The sequence below is a fragment of the Megachile rotundata genome, chromosome 8, assembly GCF_050947335.1.
Source record: "Megachile rotundata isolate GNS110a chromosome 8, iyMegRotu1, whole genome shotgun sequence".
NCBI lineage: Eukaryota > Metazoa > Arthropoda > Insecta > Hymenoptera > Megachilidae > Megachile > Megachile rotundata.
The window spans coordinates 16,596,441-16,612,522 of record NC_134990.1 but is presented as its reverse complement, the minus strand read 5'-3'; the positions used below and the strand labels follow the sequence as shown (position 1 = coordinate 16,612,522).

Below are 16,082 nucleotides of genomic sequence, written 5' to 3'. Positions count from 1 at the left end.
AGTAGACGCGTAATAAAATAACTCTGCCAGAACTAACAACGAAACGAACAATCACGCCGTACGTTTAATAAATCAAAATGTCGCGAGGGACGTACGCGAGTTTCCGTCTACGGATTAGTTGTAATTTCCAACGACAGAATTTTGCGCTTTCCGACCGAGAGAACGGCATAAGTGGACTGTAAATTTGTTCCGTCAATACTATTATCCTTTGATTAGCGCGCCTCCTCGACGACGCGTCGCGCGCTAATTTTGCAACTCGAACAGGGAAAGACGTCGAGAAATATTTGCTCGAGAGTACGATTGTATCGTACATTTTCGCTTTCGTTTCGCCGAGCGAGTTTAGCGATCGGTAAAGGTGATCGAAAATAATGTTTCACGCTGGAACGTCGTTTTCGACAAGACGAAGCGAGAAAAGTGCGTCCAACGATATTGTAGTTTCGTGCTGGTGAAACAAGGGGAAGGATCATGCATATGCAATGTAATGCATTTACGTTTTAATATTCATTCAATAGCCGCTCATTTGATAGCCGCTACGCTACGACAACCCGTGATAACAACTCCTTTGTAAAATATAGCGACACGTCGCGTTTTTATTTACCAAGATACGGAGCAAACGATGGACGAGTAACGGTTAAATTCAGCCGATTTATAAATTCGTTCGGGAATCTTGGAACAGCGACGAGAGATCGACGATCGAGCAAAACCACGAACCATTTCCTCCGTTCGTTCGAAACGACCTCTTTTTCCCCCGCTCGAATATATATATATATATATGTCAATTACATCGGTTTCGCGGTGCGCGAGCGCCATGTCTGATGACACTTTGAACCTGGACGGGAACAGCGAACTGCACTTCGACACCCCATAAATTGCGTTCCGAACAAAGTGGTAGAACGGCAGGGAAAAAAGGGAAACAAAAAATGGAAGCGAGAGAAAGATCGGATACATTCAGGAGGATATCAACGTCTTGATAGGTGGGAACGTTATCGGTGTCGCGTAACGATTCTCTCGTGTCCGTCCCGAGTAAGATTCGTCGAAAAAGAAGGAAAACGATTACGAATACGCTCGGCGAAAGATCGGCGATGGTCGAACGAGAGTCGTGACGTTCGACGAAGCCGCAAAAACCCTGCGTGCACGCGTCTCGCGTTCGTTGCCGCGAGAAAATCAGTTTAACTCCTGAACGAACCTTTGCCGCCTACCACGGCTAATCCTAGATCCGCAGGGAAGTTCACGACGGGGGTGTAAACCCGAGAATGTTGCGGCTAAGCCAGCTTCCCCCCTTTCCGGGGGCTGGCTGGCTGGCTGGCTAGATGGCTGGCTCTCCATCGCATCGGTTGGCAGCGTTCAGCGCGATACCTGCTGCGAGTCTAGGCCAAGCTCGAGCTTATCCCGACGACACTCGTTCGATACCGTAAAAGCCTGCGCGAGGGGGTGGACAGGAAGCAAGCAAGAACGAAACGGTGGAGGATGCGCTGAAAGACGAGGGATGTTGCCGGTTGCAAGCTACCCTGCCCGCCTTACCGCCCTACCGAGGATCGCGAGAGACCACCCGTCGAGGGATCCCATAAAATAGCTCGACTAACTTTTTTACTATATCTCCCCCGACCCTGCGAACGCGAACCGCGTCGAGGTACCGGTGCACCTATACGCTTATACATACCACCCCCTAACGTACACGGCGTCGCGTCGTCGATCCGAGCTTTTTCCGCGAGAAGCACCGCGGTCGCGAGAATACGCGCGCGATCCTGATCGCGATTCCCTCGTTCCGTCGCTTTTTACCGCCTCGTTTAACCCCGTACACACCGTCGACTGCGAGGTTACGCCGCCCTACGCGTTTACCTCTTTTAACCTCGATAAATTTAGCCTTATCGTTAATACCGGTGTGCGCCTTCGCGATTCATGAATCCACCAACTAAAAGCTGCCAAAACTCCGAGAATCGAAAGCTGAAACGCTTCTAACGAACCGCTTCCTTCCTACCACCCTCTTATCATCCACCACTCCCCTCGTCTCCGACCACGCTCCAATTATCGAGGTATTAGAGGCGGTTGGAAATTCGCTAACGATTCAATTAAATTTACTACGAACGAAACGAAACTCGAAACGAAATTGAAAAATTACGTGGCAAAGAATGGCAACAATTGGTACTGCCTATGGCTGTCGCGTATCGTTAGTTACGGTGTGCTTTTTGTTGAACAGTGACGCGTCACTTTCTAACCGTGTCGCGCGCGTTCAGCTTTGACCGTTTCTCTCTCTTTCAGAAACGTCTGTTCTGTCAATTACGGATAAAAACAACACGGGATCGTACGGCTGACGGTTCAGGAACGTAACGCGACTGGACGGAATGTAAATTATCGCGTTTGCCGTGACGATAAATAACGCGCGACCTCGCTGAATCCAAAAAACGAAAAGACCGTTGCTACGTCGACTGTCACGTTGAAAAAAAGGTCAATGATTCTAAAGCGGATTGGCATCGCCGAAACGCACGCTCGGTCGAAGGAATTTCGTGCGTGGACGTTTTAAAAGCATTCCTCCCACCGAAAAACCGAGATTTTTAACGAATCCCGTGGAATAATACGATTCGCGAACGATCGCTCTCGTAACGGGAAATGACCAAAGATTTCTCGATCGGTACCGAACAGTTTGCTCCTCGTGACGAGCAAAGTTTTCGTTCGCCCTCGTTGGAATGATTTTTCGAGAACACGCGACAGCGCACGAACCTCCGAGGAAATCTTCGAGTTCGGTTATTTTTCTTTTCCGAGACGCGGTCGGGACAGACGGCGTTAACTATGGATTTCGAGCTCGTTCCCCCTTCGAGATTTCCTCGACGGTTTCCGTCCTCTCAGTTTTTCCCGTTCGATCGTTTTCCTCTTTAACGGCGACATCTTTGACCGCGATCGACGGTGTTCGAAAGTGGCCGATTCGATGGACGAGAGCTCGTTATCGATCGAGCCAAAGCGGTTAAATTAAAAAGCTAGCGAAAAGCAAGACCGGTAACGCGAATTTCCCTCTCGCTGCAAGCCGATACTCCGGGTCGAATGGTCGAAATCGTGGCAAACGGAGCCATTGAATTCAAACGGTGAATTCCGTTGGGAAAAATGATTGGTTTCGAAGTTCGCATCGTATAACGTACCTAAAGTCGTTCTATTCCCGCCGGGACTGTCCGTTCGAGCGCGTTCGCGGTGGCGCGACATTTGGCAAAAATTAGCAGACGATTTTCTATTCCCTGTTCCTAGTTGGAATATTAGCGTTAATTGGTCGTGTAGGCGTTATCGATGATCGGGGCTTTCGGAAAACGGGATCCATGGGTCGTCCGGCGTCCGCCAAGTCGAGCCCCCGGATCAGAGATCGTGACAATAATTAATTGGCCGAAATACGGGGGACGCGTCATCGTCGTTTTCGAGTCAGCGTAAAGCTCGGCTGAATTAGCGAGTATCGAAGCGACGCGACGCGACGGATTACCGTGTAATGATCGTGATTACCATGCAACTCGAGTCAGTGGTCGCGCGCGATTCGTCATCGATTCGTGGTCGATGGGAAGGGTACGATCGCGGTACTCGAGCGAAATGTTCACCGGACGGATTAGGCCCACGAGGCGTTTCCCTCGTCCGTCGGTCGACGAAGCAGTCTTAAGAGTCCATAGATCCAGCCTCCACTCTCGAATCGTTGCAGTCCACGCGGTTTCCCGAGAACCGCCAACGACGACGGTCTAAACGATTCGACGCGTAACTAACGCCAGCAAACTCGACTAATGGTGCGCCGATAAAACTAAAACTAAACGCATAGAAAACATTCGCGAGAGTTCCCGTTCATCGACCGTAGTCGAGCTCAAAGCGCGCGTTATTATTCGCTGCTTCGCGGGACACCGGACCTTTTTAAACGCAACCAGCTCCGGGGAGTTTCAGTCGCGCAACTATCCTCTCGTTGCTTTGCGTACGTCTACCCTCGTTATTCGTGCCGTGTTCATTTACAAATTTGCCCGTTTCACGCTAAACAGTCGTTGACGTTCGAGCTTTCGAACTTGGAACAAAAGCACGTTGCACCAGCGTTTCACTTTGTCCAGCGTTGTTCCACGAAACGGTCGCGGTATAATTCGACGCTTTCTTCGCGCGTCGAGACAGTTCGTTTCGCGTAACGCGGCGCATCGACCAGTCGAGTCGTCGAATAAAATTACGTATACCGATCGAAAGAAGGAACCGACTCGATTCGTCGAAGCGCGTTTCGCCGACGAAACTTTGTAAGCGTATAAAATGTCCGATTACTGTTCAGTGTCGAGCACCAATGTCTTATCGTAAAAGTAAGCACCAGATTGTTCAGAATCACAACACCAATGTCCGCGAAAGTCTCTGAAAAGAGTGGATTTCTCTGGTCGACTACTCACCGCTATTCTGCGCGATAATCGGGTCGATAGCCACCAACAGAACGAGGAAGATAGGAGTCATATTGACCACCCTCTTTCCCGCCTTTCCTCGGTCACCCGTGATCACTGCACACTCAATACCACCGTTGCAGCGTTCCACCTATGAAAAAACAAATCACCTTCGTCATAACATACCACCTTCACTGGGCAGGGCGGACAGCGGTCTTCTTCGTCCAAACGAAGACGATGCGTCGAATCCACAGCTTGCGTCGATACGAAGACCGACGACCGCGACTACGAGTCGCGCGTCGGTCAACGAAACACGAATAAAAATATATACGCGATTGGTTCTCGAACAGCGCGATTAACGAGGATCGTGGCAACGACCAAGCGGATCGTTAACGCTCGCCAATTAGCAGAAAATCCTCGCGTAGCGCACAAGAAAATATCCTCTAACGACGTGTCCTCGGAAGATAATGGACAAGCACAAACAACGAAAACGGAAATGCTTATTTAGCGGAAACTGAAGGTAAATATCGACACACGCCATTTACCACCGACCCGCTTATTCCCTAACCTAGGTCGAAACGCGAATCTCGCGAGTACGCTCGCGAACGGTAAACGAAAAAGGCGTCAAGTTTTTCACGAACATCGTTAACTACTACACAACAGAATCGTTCGTTCGCCCGCTCGCTCGTTCGTTCGGCTATTCACATCCTCCCTTTGGTACGATGCATTCTTCTTGTTTCCTTTACGATCGTGAAAAGTTCGATCTCAAAGAGGACGTCGTCGAGCTCGTTTCCAAAAAGTGGCCTCTCGACGTATTTCCCCGGGGACCGACGCACTTCTTTTCCGCCCTCCGTCACCTTTCCTCGACCTCTTTGATGTACGGCGAATTCTATTCTCGTCGCTTTTACGACGATTCTTAACGACCGCCGCTAATAAGGCATCTCTTAGTACGTAAACGAGTAAACGGGAAACGCTCTCTTCTTTTCGCTCTCCCGATGTTTACCCGAATTTCTTCAACATTCTCTGCTCGGTAATCTCCGAACGATTACGACGATTCTTTCTTTCGATGATTCCACGACCATTCCATATTTTTCTCTCTTCTCCGTTACCTTCCAGAAGCTCTTCCGTCGAGGCTTACCGCGCGAGATGTTCGCCCCGTATCCGGAAACGTCTACACGACTTCCGTGGACTTGGGTTACATTTCCAGACCGATCGACTTCGATATCCGTTCTTCCTTTTCCCTCGGCCCTCCGCTTCTTACGCTCCTTTCCATCTTATATCGTTAGAATTCTCCTGTTTCCCCGCGTTCTCTCCTCCTCCTCCTCCTCCTTGTATTCGCGTGTTTTCGCTAAAGGAGCAATTCGCGTCGACGTGCACTGGATGATTTTCTAAAGAGATTTCAAACGATACCGCTGACTTTTAAAAGTCGGCTCGCGAGGTACGGAATGCTTCCAACTTTCAACGTTTAAAGCGTCAAACTTTGATAGGTTTTAAACAATTATGAAGTTTCTCGTTTCGCGCGTTCTTCTTGCTTTCGTTCTTATCGTACACCCAGACGATTGCACCTGTTTCACCGAGCGTTCGTTCCGCTCGTATTCTTGACCCCTCTCTCTCCCTCTACGACGTGTACGTGTTTCGAGAATCCTAAGGGAGAACTGGACTAAGGGGATCGCGCGTTGTCCGTTGTTTACTCGTTACTTAATCAGCTCCGTTTGCCGAGTAAAAGCCAAGTCGCGCGTTTCGCGAACGAATCACCCTCTTCGACGTATTCCTCTTGAACGCGGGTGACACTCGGAGAATTCGGGCCGGTCGAACGGAAACGGATAACGAGAACCGAGGAGGAGGGACACGTGCGAATCTTACGGCAAACCCAAGGTTAAATTGCAAAATAACCGAGAGTAGTATGAGGTCGCGTTAAGGGTAGTATTCTGAACGCGCGCTGCGGCTTGACTGACTCATCCCCATACCCCTCGACGATACCCCCCGCGACCTACCTTGATACTACGCGCAAGCGCGTTATCCCCTCTGGTATCGCGATACGAGCACGGAACGCCTACGAATTCGCGCCAGCCAACATTTTACACCGTTTTGAATATTCCGACGATTAACGAAAAAAGAAAACGACCGAACGAAAAGGGGAAACGACGTTTAAGAGAATTCGTCGAGTCGAAAGTTCCCTTTTGCCGGCGCGTACGGTTAAAAAACGGGCGCGAAAGCACGGTTAATTTTTGTCGACTCGCAGGAAGAACCGATGGCGGAAAGCTCGTTCGAAAAGAATGTTAAAAACGAAAGGGAAACACGGGAAAGATGGGAAACAACGGATAGGAAAAAAAGAAGAGGGAAACGGAGAGGAGCTGTACAGAGAGGGTGGTTTCAGCGGTGGTTTAAACGCGACGCATGCGTTCGCCGCGCGCGAGGATGTCCGGGGTGAGTCGCCGCCGTGCTCTGGCCGACGCGACGCATCGCAGTTTCTAGCTCGATGTTTGTCCGCGTGGTACTCCCAGGGATACCGGTGCTCGTGCCGATCACGAGGATGCCGTTGCACGAGACGATCCTAAGGGTACGCGTCCTAATCGTCGAGGACGAAAACGCGCGACGCGGCGTGCGGGCAACTCGCGACCACAAAAAAAAACTACACGTCCGTCTCGCGACGCGATCTTCGACGCTTGCGCTCCTGGCCCGTCCGACCTAAAGCTCGCTACCAGTTTTTTTCTTTTTCCTACTTCGACGTGAAACTCGGACCCTTCGTCGTTCAACTACGGAACGTGGAAGACCCCTGGGAGTACGGCGAGCTTCCACCGGACGAAGAAAGTATCGCCGTCAACATGGTACTCTTCTCGAGCGGGTAAGTGGCCCACCGTGTATACTTTCGAATACTTTCTTTTTCTTTCCGTTACATCTTCTCCTTTATTATTAAAACCTCCCGCGAAAAAACTACCGACAAAGTTTTTACTTTCGCGAAACGTTGCGCGCGATCCGAGCGGCCGATACAAATTCGTTTCTTGTAAACGCGATCCAATTGGAACCGTACGTACGACCACGGCGAGAGCGCGCTATCGATCGTTCCAGCTAATTCATCGATATTTACGACGTTACCGTCAAAGTAATCTGCTTTGTTTGCGAGGGAATAACCTCGTCCCCGTTCAGACATCTATACCATTTCACCCCTTTAAAACCAACCGTCGACACCCTCGTTGCGCTCGCTTTCTTCGTCTAACGAAGTACACACCGATTCCCTGCTGCAATATCGAACGCGCATTTGCGAACGTGCCAAACGAACCGCGTAACTCGTTTTCCGAGCAAAGACGAATATAACGCGCGGCGAAATTACTTTCGTCCCCGATTATCGGAATCGCTAATTTTTTAGTATGTTCGGGACCGCCACTCGCTCCACTGTCGGTTACGACGCGACGTCGCCGTGGAGAGGACGGAAAAGAAATTATCGTAACGACGGGAACGGACAATCGAACTAATTAAATTAACGAGCCCCGCGGCGATAGGTAGTCTACTTCGGTCGAACGATTCGATGTTACGACTTTTAGCGATAACCGGTACATTAGCGATCTGGTTAGAAGCGTTAACGCGATAACTCGATTCTCCGGCCGCGTTCGGAAATGAAACGAGCGAAGGAAAACGCGTCGATTCGTTATCGCGAACGCGGACAAAGCTGCCTTCCTTTACGAATCCGGGGTTGAAACGAACGACGTCTCGTAGAAAAAATATAAACAGTCCAAGTTCGTGCGAGGGGACAACGGAGTCGTCGCGAAGAAACGGGAAAAGATGGGCAGAGAAGATGAAACGAGACGAGACGCCGTATCTAAGGAGTTCCTTTGCACCCGGTGATAATAAAATATTCCAAGGTGTGCGTAACTTAATTTAATATCGTAGCTAGTACACCGTGACCGATAATAAATCCTTCGGTATCTCAGCCGACGTTTCGTTTTATTGTTTCGTTTTAAAATCTGCTAGTCCTTTTTTTGTTCGGGAACAAAAGACGACAGTCGGAATAAAAATAACCGGGAAGAATGGCGGTGCTTTGGGACGCGGTCGAAGACTTATTAAATTAAAGCGAGAAAATAGGCCAGCGAGCTTAAGAAACGCTCAACGAACGGTGAACGGCGAACGATCGTAACAAAGTGTCCGGGGGTCTAACGTCGAACCGAGCGACCGCGTAACGTCACACCGTGCCTCCACCCTGTGTAATGAAACTCGACCGCTGACCACGGTTCCGTTTTACGAGCGACCGTTACAGAAATACGCGTTTATAGAGGCGAAGCTTTGTTCCCCATACAGAACGCTGTGCGTTGGCGAGAAGCGCAACCGAAAGGCGTTACTGATATTTACGCGCGTCATCCGATAACGTTTACCATAGATTTTCCGTGTTTATTTTTTCCACCACGGGACGCAACGCTCTGATCCGCTTAACTGGAATTACGAATTTATAATCCGGATTAACGTAGTTCTCGGTCCTGCCTTGGCTCGGCACCGGGAGACTGTTCGAAACGCGTTATTACGTCGCGATTGCCAACGGAAATGCAAACAGTCCGGCGTTCTCGCGATATCGTGGAAATTTTCGTCGCTCGTAGTCGTTGAAATTCTTCAAACTTTTGTACGAGCGTCGACGCGATCGTGCAATTGTAAGCACGCGAAAAACGGAGAAAAAAACGTTAAAAAGAGCAAACGGCCGGACAGGAGAGGAGCGCGGGTTCCGGCAGAGACGGTCATGTAAAACGTCGCGGGACAATCGTACATCGCGCACGTTCTACTAACTTATGAATAAACATTTCTTGGCGCCACCCAGCGGAAAATAACTCACGGAAATGTTTCTATCCTTCTGTCGCTTTGTTTTCCGTTTTCGTTCTCTCCCCGGTCGTTTTCCCTTTTACTTTTGACGACCGAAACGTCGGCACGCTCGCGTCGAGAAAGACCGAACGAGCGAGGAGTTGACCGACCGTTCGAAACGCGTAAATTTAAAAAAAAAAACGAGCGAATCGCGATAGAGTTATTCGACCGATCGAACGGTAGTATTGCGTTTATAAATTGTACATCGAATTCGTTCTGCGTAGTCCATCGACTCGACAACGTTTCCACGATTAACGTTGACGCGATTTGGCTCTCGTTTGATAATTAGTTGATCGTCACGTTGATGTATAATGCACAGGGCACGTGGTGTATTCTAGGCTCGTGGTAAAAGTGAATCGGTATCGCGTACTATTCGGGTATGTAACTACCGTGCTGATTTATTAAACGAATTTGGCTAATTATTTTGGTCGGAAATCGATACAACAACGTTTGCCCCGAAATCTCCGGCGCGCGACCGTTCCTCGAATGCCTCGGCCTGCGACGCGGTGAACCATGCGCTTCGAGTAAAAATGGAAAAAAGAGGAAGAAAACGGAAAAAAAATACCCAGCACGCTCCATCGAGTCGGTAGGTAGGTAGGTACGCGTCAGTCTTTTACAATGAATCACGCTCGCGTTTCAATTAGCGCGATTCCACGCAAAGTTAAATATATTTTTTACCTTTCAACGATTCGTTAAACCTCGACTCTCGATTAAAACGCAGCCACGAATCATTTTTTTATACAGTTCAAAGGTTTCATTCGGCAACGAATTACTCCCCATCGAGTGGGCGCAACTCGACGGCGATATAACTCGAATACGTAACAAGGAATAAGCAACGGGATCAATTGCTCGATCCGCGTTTGAATTTCGAGTGGAAGCTTTCGGGACTCGTCGACTGCCGATTGTTGCGCGATCAAATCGCCGACTGACAACGATTAAAGAGAATTTATTTGCGCGGCGAAATCGCACTGCTCTTGATAACGTTTCGAGCGTTCGCGTTTTATAACGCAGTAAATTTACAGTAATCAAGCACGTAGACGCGAGAAACGAGTATGAAAGCGGGAAAAATTCGACTCCCTCGTACAGCGTTCTTTACCTCCTTCTGACCCTAGCGCGCTTTCGTCTTTAATGGCCTTGATCACGGAACCAGTTAAAAATCAAGAGTCGCTCGAGCACGGAATCGTTTCTTCCTCCCCGAGTCTTCGAAAGGAAAGACTTCTTTATATAAGTCAGCGTGTCGTTATATCATCCGATGAAGTAGATTTAATTGGCGGAATACCCTCTAATTGAATCGGCAACTAGTAACCGGAGAGGCGCGTATCGCCTTTCCGATCCAAGCCAATTACGTTCGAGGATCTTAATTGCGATTCGTCGAGCATCGGTTATCGGCGGCCGTCACCTATGACGGCAAAGGGAAAGGGACACCAGGGAAACGTTAAATAAAGGAGGAAAACGTCGCGAGAGATCCAAGGCGTTAGGTACGCTCGCGATGCTTCTACGCGCGACGGTGATTCAAAGAAAAGCTGATTTCGCGGAGCGGTGAAAAGCAAGAAAACGGGAGGATGGCCGGTAACGAACCTTCTTCCAGCGTCGGTACTTAGAAACGCCGCGCACCTCGACACCGAGAACCCGTAGGGTGAGAAAACGAACCGAGAGAAACCAAAGACAGAGACGGAACGAGAGACGCGGAAGGAGGGGATATCTCTTGTCAAAGGCGACTCCGTAAGGAAATTTTCGCGGAAAGGAAAAATCTGTAACTCGACGAGAGTAGCGCGGAGAATCCAATTGTCAGTGGCAAAGGGACCGAGCCATGCCATCGTCGCGAGCCAGACCGAGGCGAATCGAAACGAACCGAAGTAGTCCGAACTTTTCATACTTTTCAAACGAAGGAAACACGCTTCTTCTTCTTTCCCCGTAGCTTTCGCTCTCTGTGGATTTGTTTGCACGAGCCGGGGGGGCAAAACATAGCGGAAGAGAGAGTTGTTAGGAACGAATCAAGCGTACATAGATCGTTGCTCGCAAAGCGCGATAAACGAATAACGCTTGTACACCGATCGATACGATAAAGTTCGATCGTCTTGACCGTATCTGTCTCGTCTTTTCCTTCAGACGCTTCTCAGTCTGACGGATTTCGAAACAAATCGGAGACGACGATATCGGAGCATCGTGATCGAAACGCGATTGAAGCTTCTCGGGATAAGAAAGAACGGTGTGCATTCGTACGAGAAAATTCCTGACTTCCGCGTATGTAAATTTTTATTACTACATCGCATACCGCTGACAGAAAGGAAATGGATACTTTGCAGGAACGACGAAACGAGGAGGTATTAAATCCGCCTCTGGCTCGAGATTTTCTTTCGATGCTAGGAGATCTTGTCGTACACCGACAATCTCCAGCGTAGCGAACGTCGCCGTTTCGCTTAAAAATTAACGGTGTATCCTTCGGTCGCGTTCGTCCCGATTCGGTCGGTCTCGATAGACGATAAAAGTAGGTATTTTTATTTCCAACTCCGGTTCCCCTTCTTATTTCACCGGAGAGCAGCAACGTAACGCATCAACGAAAGCTTTTAATTCATTTCGGAGTTGAAGCTTTTAATTCATTTCCGCGTTCGTGTATCCCCTGTTCATACTCGGATCTACGTGAGATTTCAAACACCGCACCAACTGCAACGCGCGTTACATTAAACGCACCAACGTACACACGTAAACGATTTCATCTACGAGTACAAACAAACGAACTGGAATCCCTCGGCTCTCCCAACCCTTCCGTCGTTTCCTCGTTCATTTGGCTTTCCGTTTACCGTCAGACGGAGATCGATGCGTACGCAAACGATCGTACGATGCAACATTAATCGGATCGGTCGCGGTGTACCGAACCTCTGCCAACCTTTTGCTCCCGATCTCGACACCGCGCTCCTCGCCGGAAACGAAAACTTTTCGACCATCCGGCCTCGATTAAATACTTTTCTTTTTCTTTTTTCGAACATGACTCGCGGAGCAATTATACGGACGATAATAGCGATGATCTTACAGCCACGCCGGGAGAAATAACGATAAGATAACGGACGGGCGGTAGTCGTTTCCTTCGATTTTCTGTCCGTTCAATTAAGCATAATTATGTCGATCGTTATAGTTTCGAGTCGAGAGCAAAGGAATGAAAATTTCAGCGTGGTCGGACGGTTCCCCGTAACCATGGCGAAGACTAATTAAAAGCCAGAGCGTCAGTCTCAAAGATAGTCGATTTAAAAGTTTGCCGGTTTGGCAAAAGTTCAAACAAACACGATATACGGGTCGAAACACGCTCGCTTATTCTACGCTGTAAACTTCCACGCTATTTCCGCGCGTTCCGTTATTTCTAATTCATATTTTTTCTTTCTCCTTTCCTTCCGTTATCTCGTACCCGTGCTAAATAAAAATATCGAATCACCGACTCGATACGATTTTTAACGACCGAAAAAATGTCACAATTGATAGTAGCGACGATTTTTGGAATATTACTTTTCCATATCCATTAATGGTTTCTATGGTTTTCGTCCCTGCTATCGCGTCAATCGATTGAAACGATATTTTAAATTTCCAAACGCGAAACAAGAAAATGTTTACAAACGGTCGAGTTGAATATGTATTTAATTTCTGTGTTTTCGTAAAATCAACGATTACTTGATGGATAAAGCTACAATGTCGGGCCGGAGTTAGTTGATTTAACGAACGGCCGTTCGATGAATGGCCAACGATCGCGTTTCGTTCGCGAAAAACTCGGCGAAAGAGTACGGAAACGCGGCGTATGAAAGCCGGCTAAAATGGCAAGCGCGCGTAGAAGATTTCTCTTGTTTACGCGTTTCCTTCCGTTGTGAAAAGGACGAAACACACAAGTGGAAGTAAAGGGAAGTGGATGATGCTGAAATGGAAGCTCTTTCCCCGTTTTTACGCGTTACTCCTCGTTTCCTTTCTGCTTACGCTTTTTATCTTTGCTCCCCTCCCGGTCGCCTCTTTTCTCGCACCTCTCTTCCTATCTCGCGCGCACCGCTCCGCTCCGTTCCGACCCGCTTCGCCCGCTCGTTCTCTCGTCTCGACGTGTCACTCGTAACAAGACTCGACAACAATACTCTTCTCTATCCTTTGTTTTGAAATTCTTTGCTCGGTCGAGGCTTTGTGTACTCGTCATCCGTATTAATTAAAAGTTTTTGAAGGCCCCTCGTATCCACCAGTAGGGTCTCGAAAATCCAGACAACGACGACTAGAACGACTCTGCCGGCTGTTTCCTCTTCGCTACAACGCACGCTCGTTCGTCGCAGACATCCTTCTTCGTCCTTTCACTCGATCCTTCTTTCCCTTACCTTATCCTTACCTTCGCTTCTTTTCCTATCCTTTCTTCCTTCCGGCTCGCCTCGAGACGTCGACCCAACGTCTGAATCCGTTTCCGCTCGTAACTATTCTTCTATCCGAGAACTCGATGGAACGCGACGGAACTCGTGGAAATTTTAAAAATGTCGAGGCTACGAAGGAAAATCGGGTATTAAGGAAGAATCTGCGTCGAGGAAGATCAACCGCGTATATCCCTGACAAGGATAACGTTTCTGTTTGGGAGCATTCTTTTAAATTACACCGGTTTACTCGACTCTGCCTCTTCGGCTTCGGAAAACAATGTTCCCCGCTATCGATGCATCAATTTTTCGTGAATCATAGAACGTTACCGTTTAGCCGAGATTATCGGTAAAACGTTTCTATCCTCTTCACAGAGTTCCCGAGAAACATTTTTATTTTTTCATGTATTTCCATTACTTGGAGTAAAAAAATTTCAATCCAACCTCGTGCTTTCAGGTCGCTTTATTTATGTATTTCTCCGGCGTGCACTTTTCGCGCATGCCGCAAGATCGATCAAAGCTTTTTCGAACGATGATCCTCCGTTACGCGTTTCGTTTAACGGAAATCAAACAATTTTCGTTCCATCGAATAACGTATTCTTTTTCTCTTTTTCCAAAGGCCAAACGAAATCATCTTATGAGCATGCATTTTTATAGATCGTTAAACGACGTTTATTCCGGCGCTTTGACGCGACGCTTCACCGAAAGATAGGTTGCCAATGGAAGTTGCCAGGCAGCAACCAACAACGATAACGAATGAACTATTCATAGCATAAACAATAAGCTTTCCCGTGTACGCGCCAACCGGTCGTTAACCCATTATGCCACAACGTTGCCACGGTGTATCATGTTTAACGGATAAACAAATTTCGTCGGTTAAGGATGCTTCGGAAAAGTGTATACAGCTTTTAAAACGTCGTTTCCTCTGAAACGTCATTACGCGATTTAACTGATCGAAGCTTTTTAATCCGCGAAGAGAAAAAAATGGTTAACCCGTTTCCATCCATTCGTCCTCTTTCTCGCGCTCTTCAAACTTGTCCATCTATCCTCTGTCCTTCCTTTCTCGTTTACTCTTTCGTCCTTGTTTTATTTCTCTCGTTCGATCTCCGTCCCAGCCCGCATCCCGTGTCAGCCGATCCCAGGCGAAAACTCTAATGGAATTGTTCCATCGAACGATATCCTACGTACGTCGATTCTGCATTTTTCATCGAACACTGACCGACCGAACAACCGTCGAGCTATTCCTCGATCAAAATTTGCCAGAAACCGACGCGAAACGAGTCTTCGCTTACGATCCCGCCCGTTCGATGGAAACGATTTCGCTCTTGTAACGACGATCTTTCGGAGAAGGGAACAATTCGTTGGGAAGATCGTACCTTTCTCTCGATAGGTAAGAGCGTAAAAAAGAAACGCGGGATAAAACAGAGGAGAAACTAGGATAACGTTGAACGTAAAGCGGGATCGCTGTTGCGCGAAAGAATAACGGAGGATCTCATTATGCGGTATCGACGTGGTCGTTAACCAAGAATAACAACGAACGAAAGACGTTGCAATTAAATTCTTACACGAGCGAAACACGCGTCAGCATGCCTATTGTTATCGGTAGGAGCGAAATCTGCCATTCTCCGTCAGAAGTTGTCGGTTCGCTCGACGGAACTGTTCTTTCTCGTTTTCCGCCCGTGAAACGTGGCTGGTTTTACGCGAACCGAACGGTCTGCCGATTAATTTTCCTAGCGCGAGTCGAACAAAATAATCGATTCGGATAATATTTCACGCGTCCTTCTTGCGTCGAATCAAAGGCTTTTATTAAGTTTTTTTTCCCCAGTTCCGACCATCCGAGCGTACGGTCGCCTGTGTAGATTCGCTTAACCCACATGGTCGGTGATCCGGGATTTAAGTGCCGTTTCGTGTACATCACCGAGATATCGTACGAGGTGTCACGCTCTTCTACTCTCTGCTACGGTTCCGCGTACCTCCCTTGTTTTATTTTCACGCTCCACGGTTCCCGTGGAAAACGAATTAAAGTCGAGTGGAAATTTTCCGCGGATAGGAATAGGATAAAAAGCACGCGTATTGCTCGCGATTTCAATCGACGCAACAAATATCAACCGGTCTTTCGACGAAGATACAGCGTTTTCAAAACCTTTTCATCCGACGTCTGTTCGAGACTCGGTTATACCCGCGTCGCAACGATAAACGCATTCATGAAAATTTCACTTACAGTGAAAAGCTTCCAACTACCAGGCCACTTTTCTTTTTCTGGCCACCTATACCCGCGTGAAACGAAAGAGCTCGCTATTTCGACCATTGACTCCGTTTCAATGAATTCAACGAAATCGTGAAGTACCGACGCAAGAAAGAAGCATTGAACGATCGCATCGAGGGAAAACAGTTCCCTTCCGTGCATTTATCGAACTCGTTCCGTAACTTTTCTTTTTTTTTTCGCGGAACACTGAAATCCAGACCGGTACACGCGACAAATAAGATCCGAGTAATCGTGGCTGCATTT

At 48.2% G+C, this 16,082-nt stretch overlaps 2 protein-coding genes across 11 annotated transcripts in view; one reads left to right on the top strand and one right to left on the bottom strand.

Moving 5' to 3' along the window:
• Lar (tyrosine-protein phosphatase Lar) overlaps nucleotides 1–16,082 on the bottom strand; it is a 152,015-nt gene that overhangs the window by 116,735 nt on the left and 19,198 nt on the right. For 8 of the 10 annotated variants that reach the window (XM_076534528.1, XM_076534534.1, XM_076534535.1 and 5 more), the window contains one exon: nucleotides 4,380–4,518. The exons of the other annotated variants lie outside the window; for them this stretch is intronic. In XM_076534528.1, coding sequence (XP_076390643.1) covers nucleotides 4,380–4,518 — 139 coding nt within the window. The remainder of the gene's footprint in view (nucleotides 1–4,379; nucleotides 4,519–16,082) is intronic. 10 annotated transcript variants of the gene reach the window in all.
• The window catches only part of LOC143265013 (uncharacterized), a 29,262-nt gene continuing 19,937 nt past the window's right edge, over nucleotides 6,758–16,082 (top strand). The window contains exon 1 of the mRNA XM_076534555.1: nucleotides 6,758–7,212. Within this exon, the coding sequence (XP_076390670.1) occupies nucleotides 7,193–7,212 (20 nt within the window). The 5' untranslated portion in view covers nucleotides 6,758–7,192. The remainder of the gene's footprint in view (nucleotides 7,213–16,082) is intronic.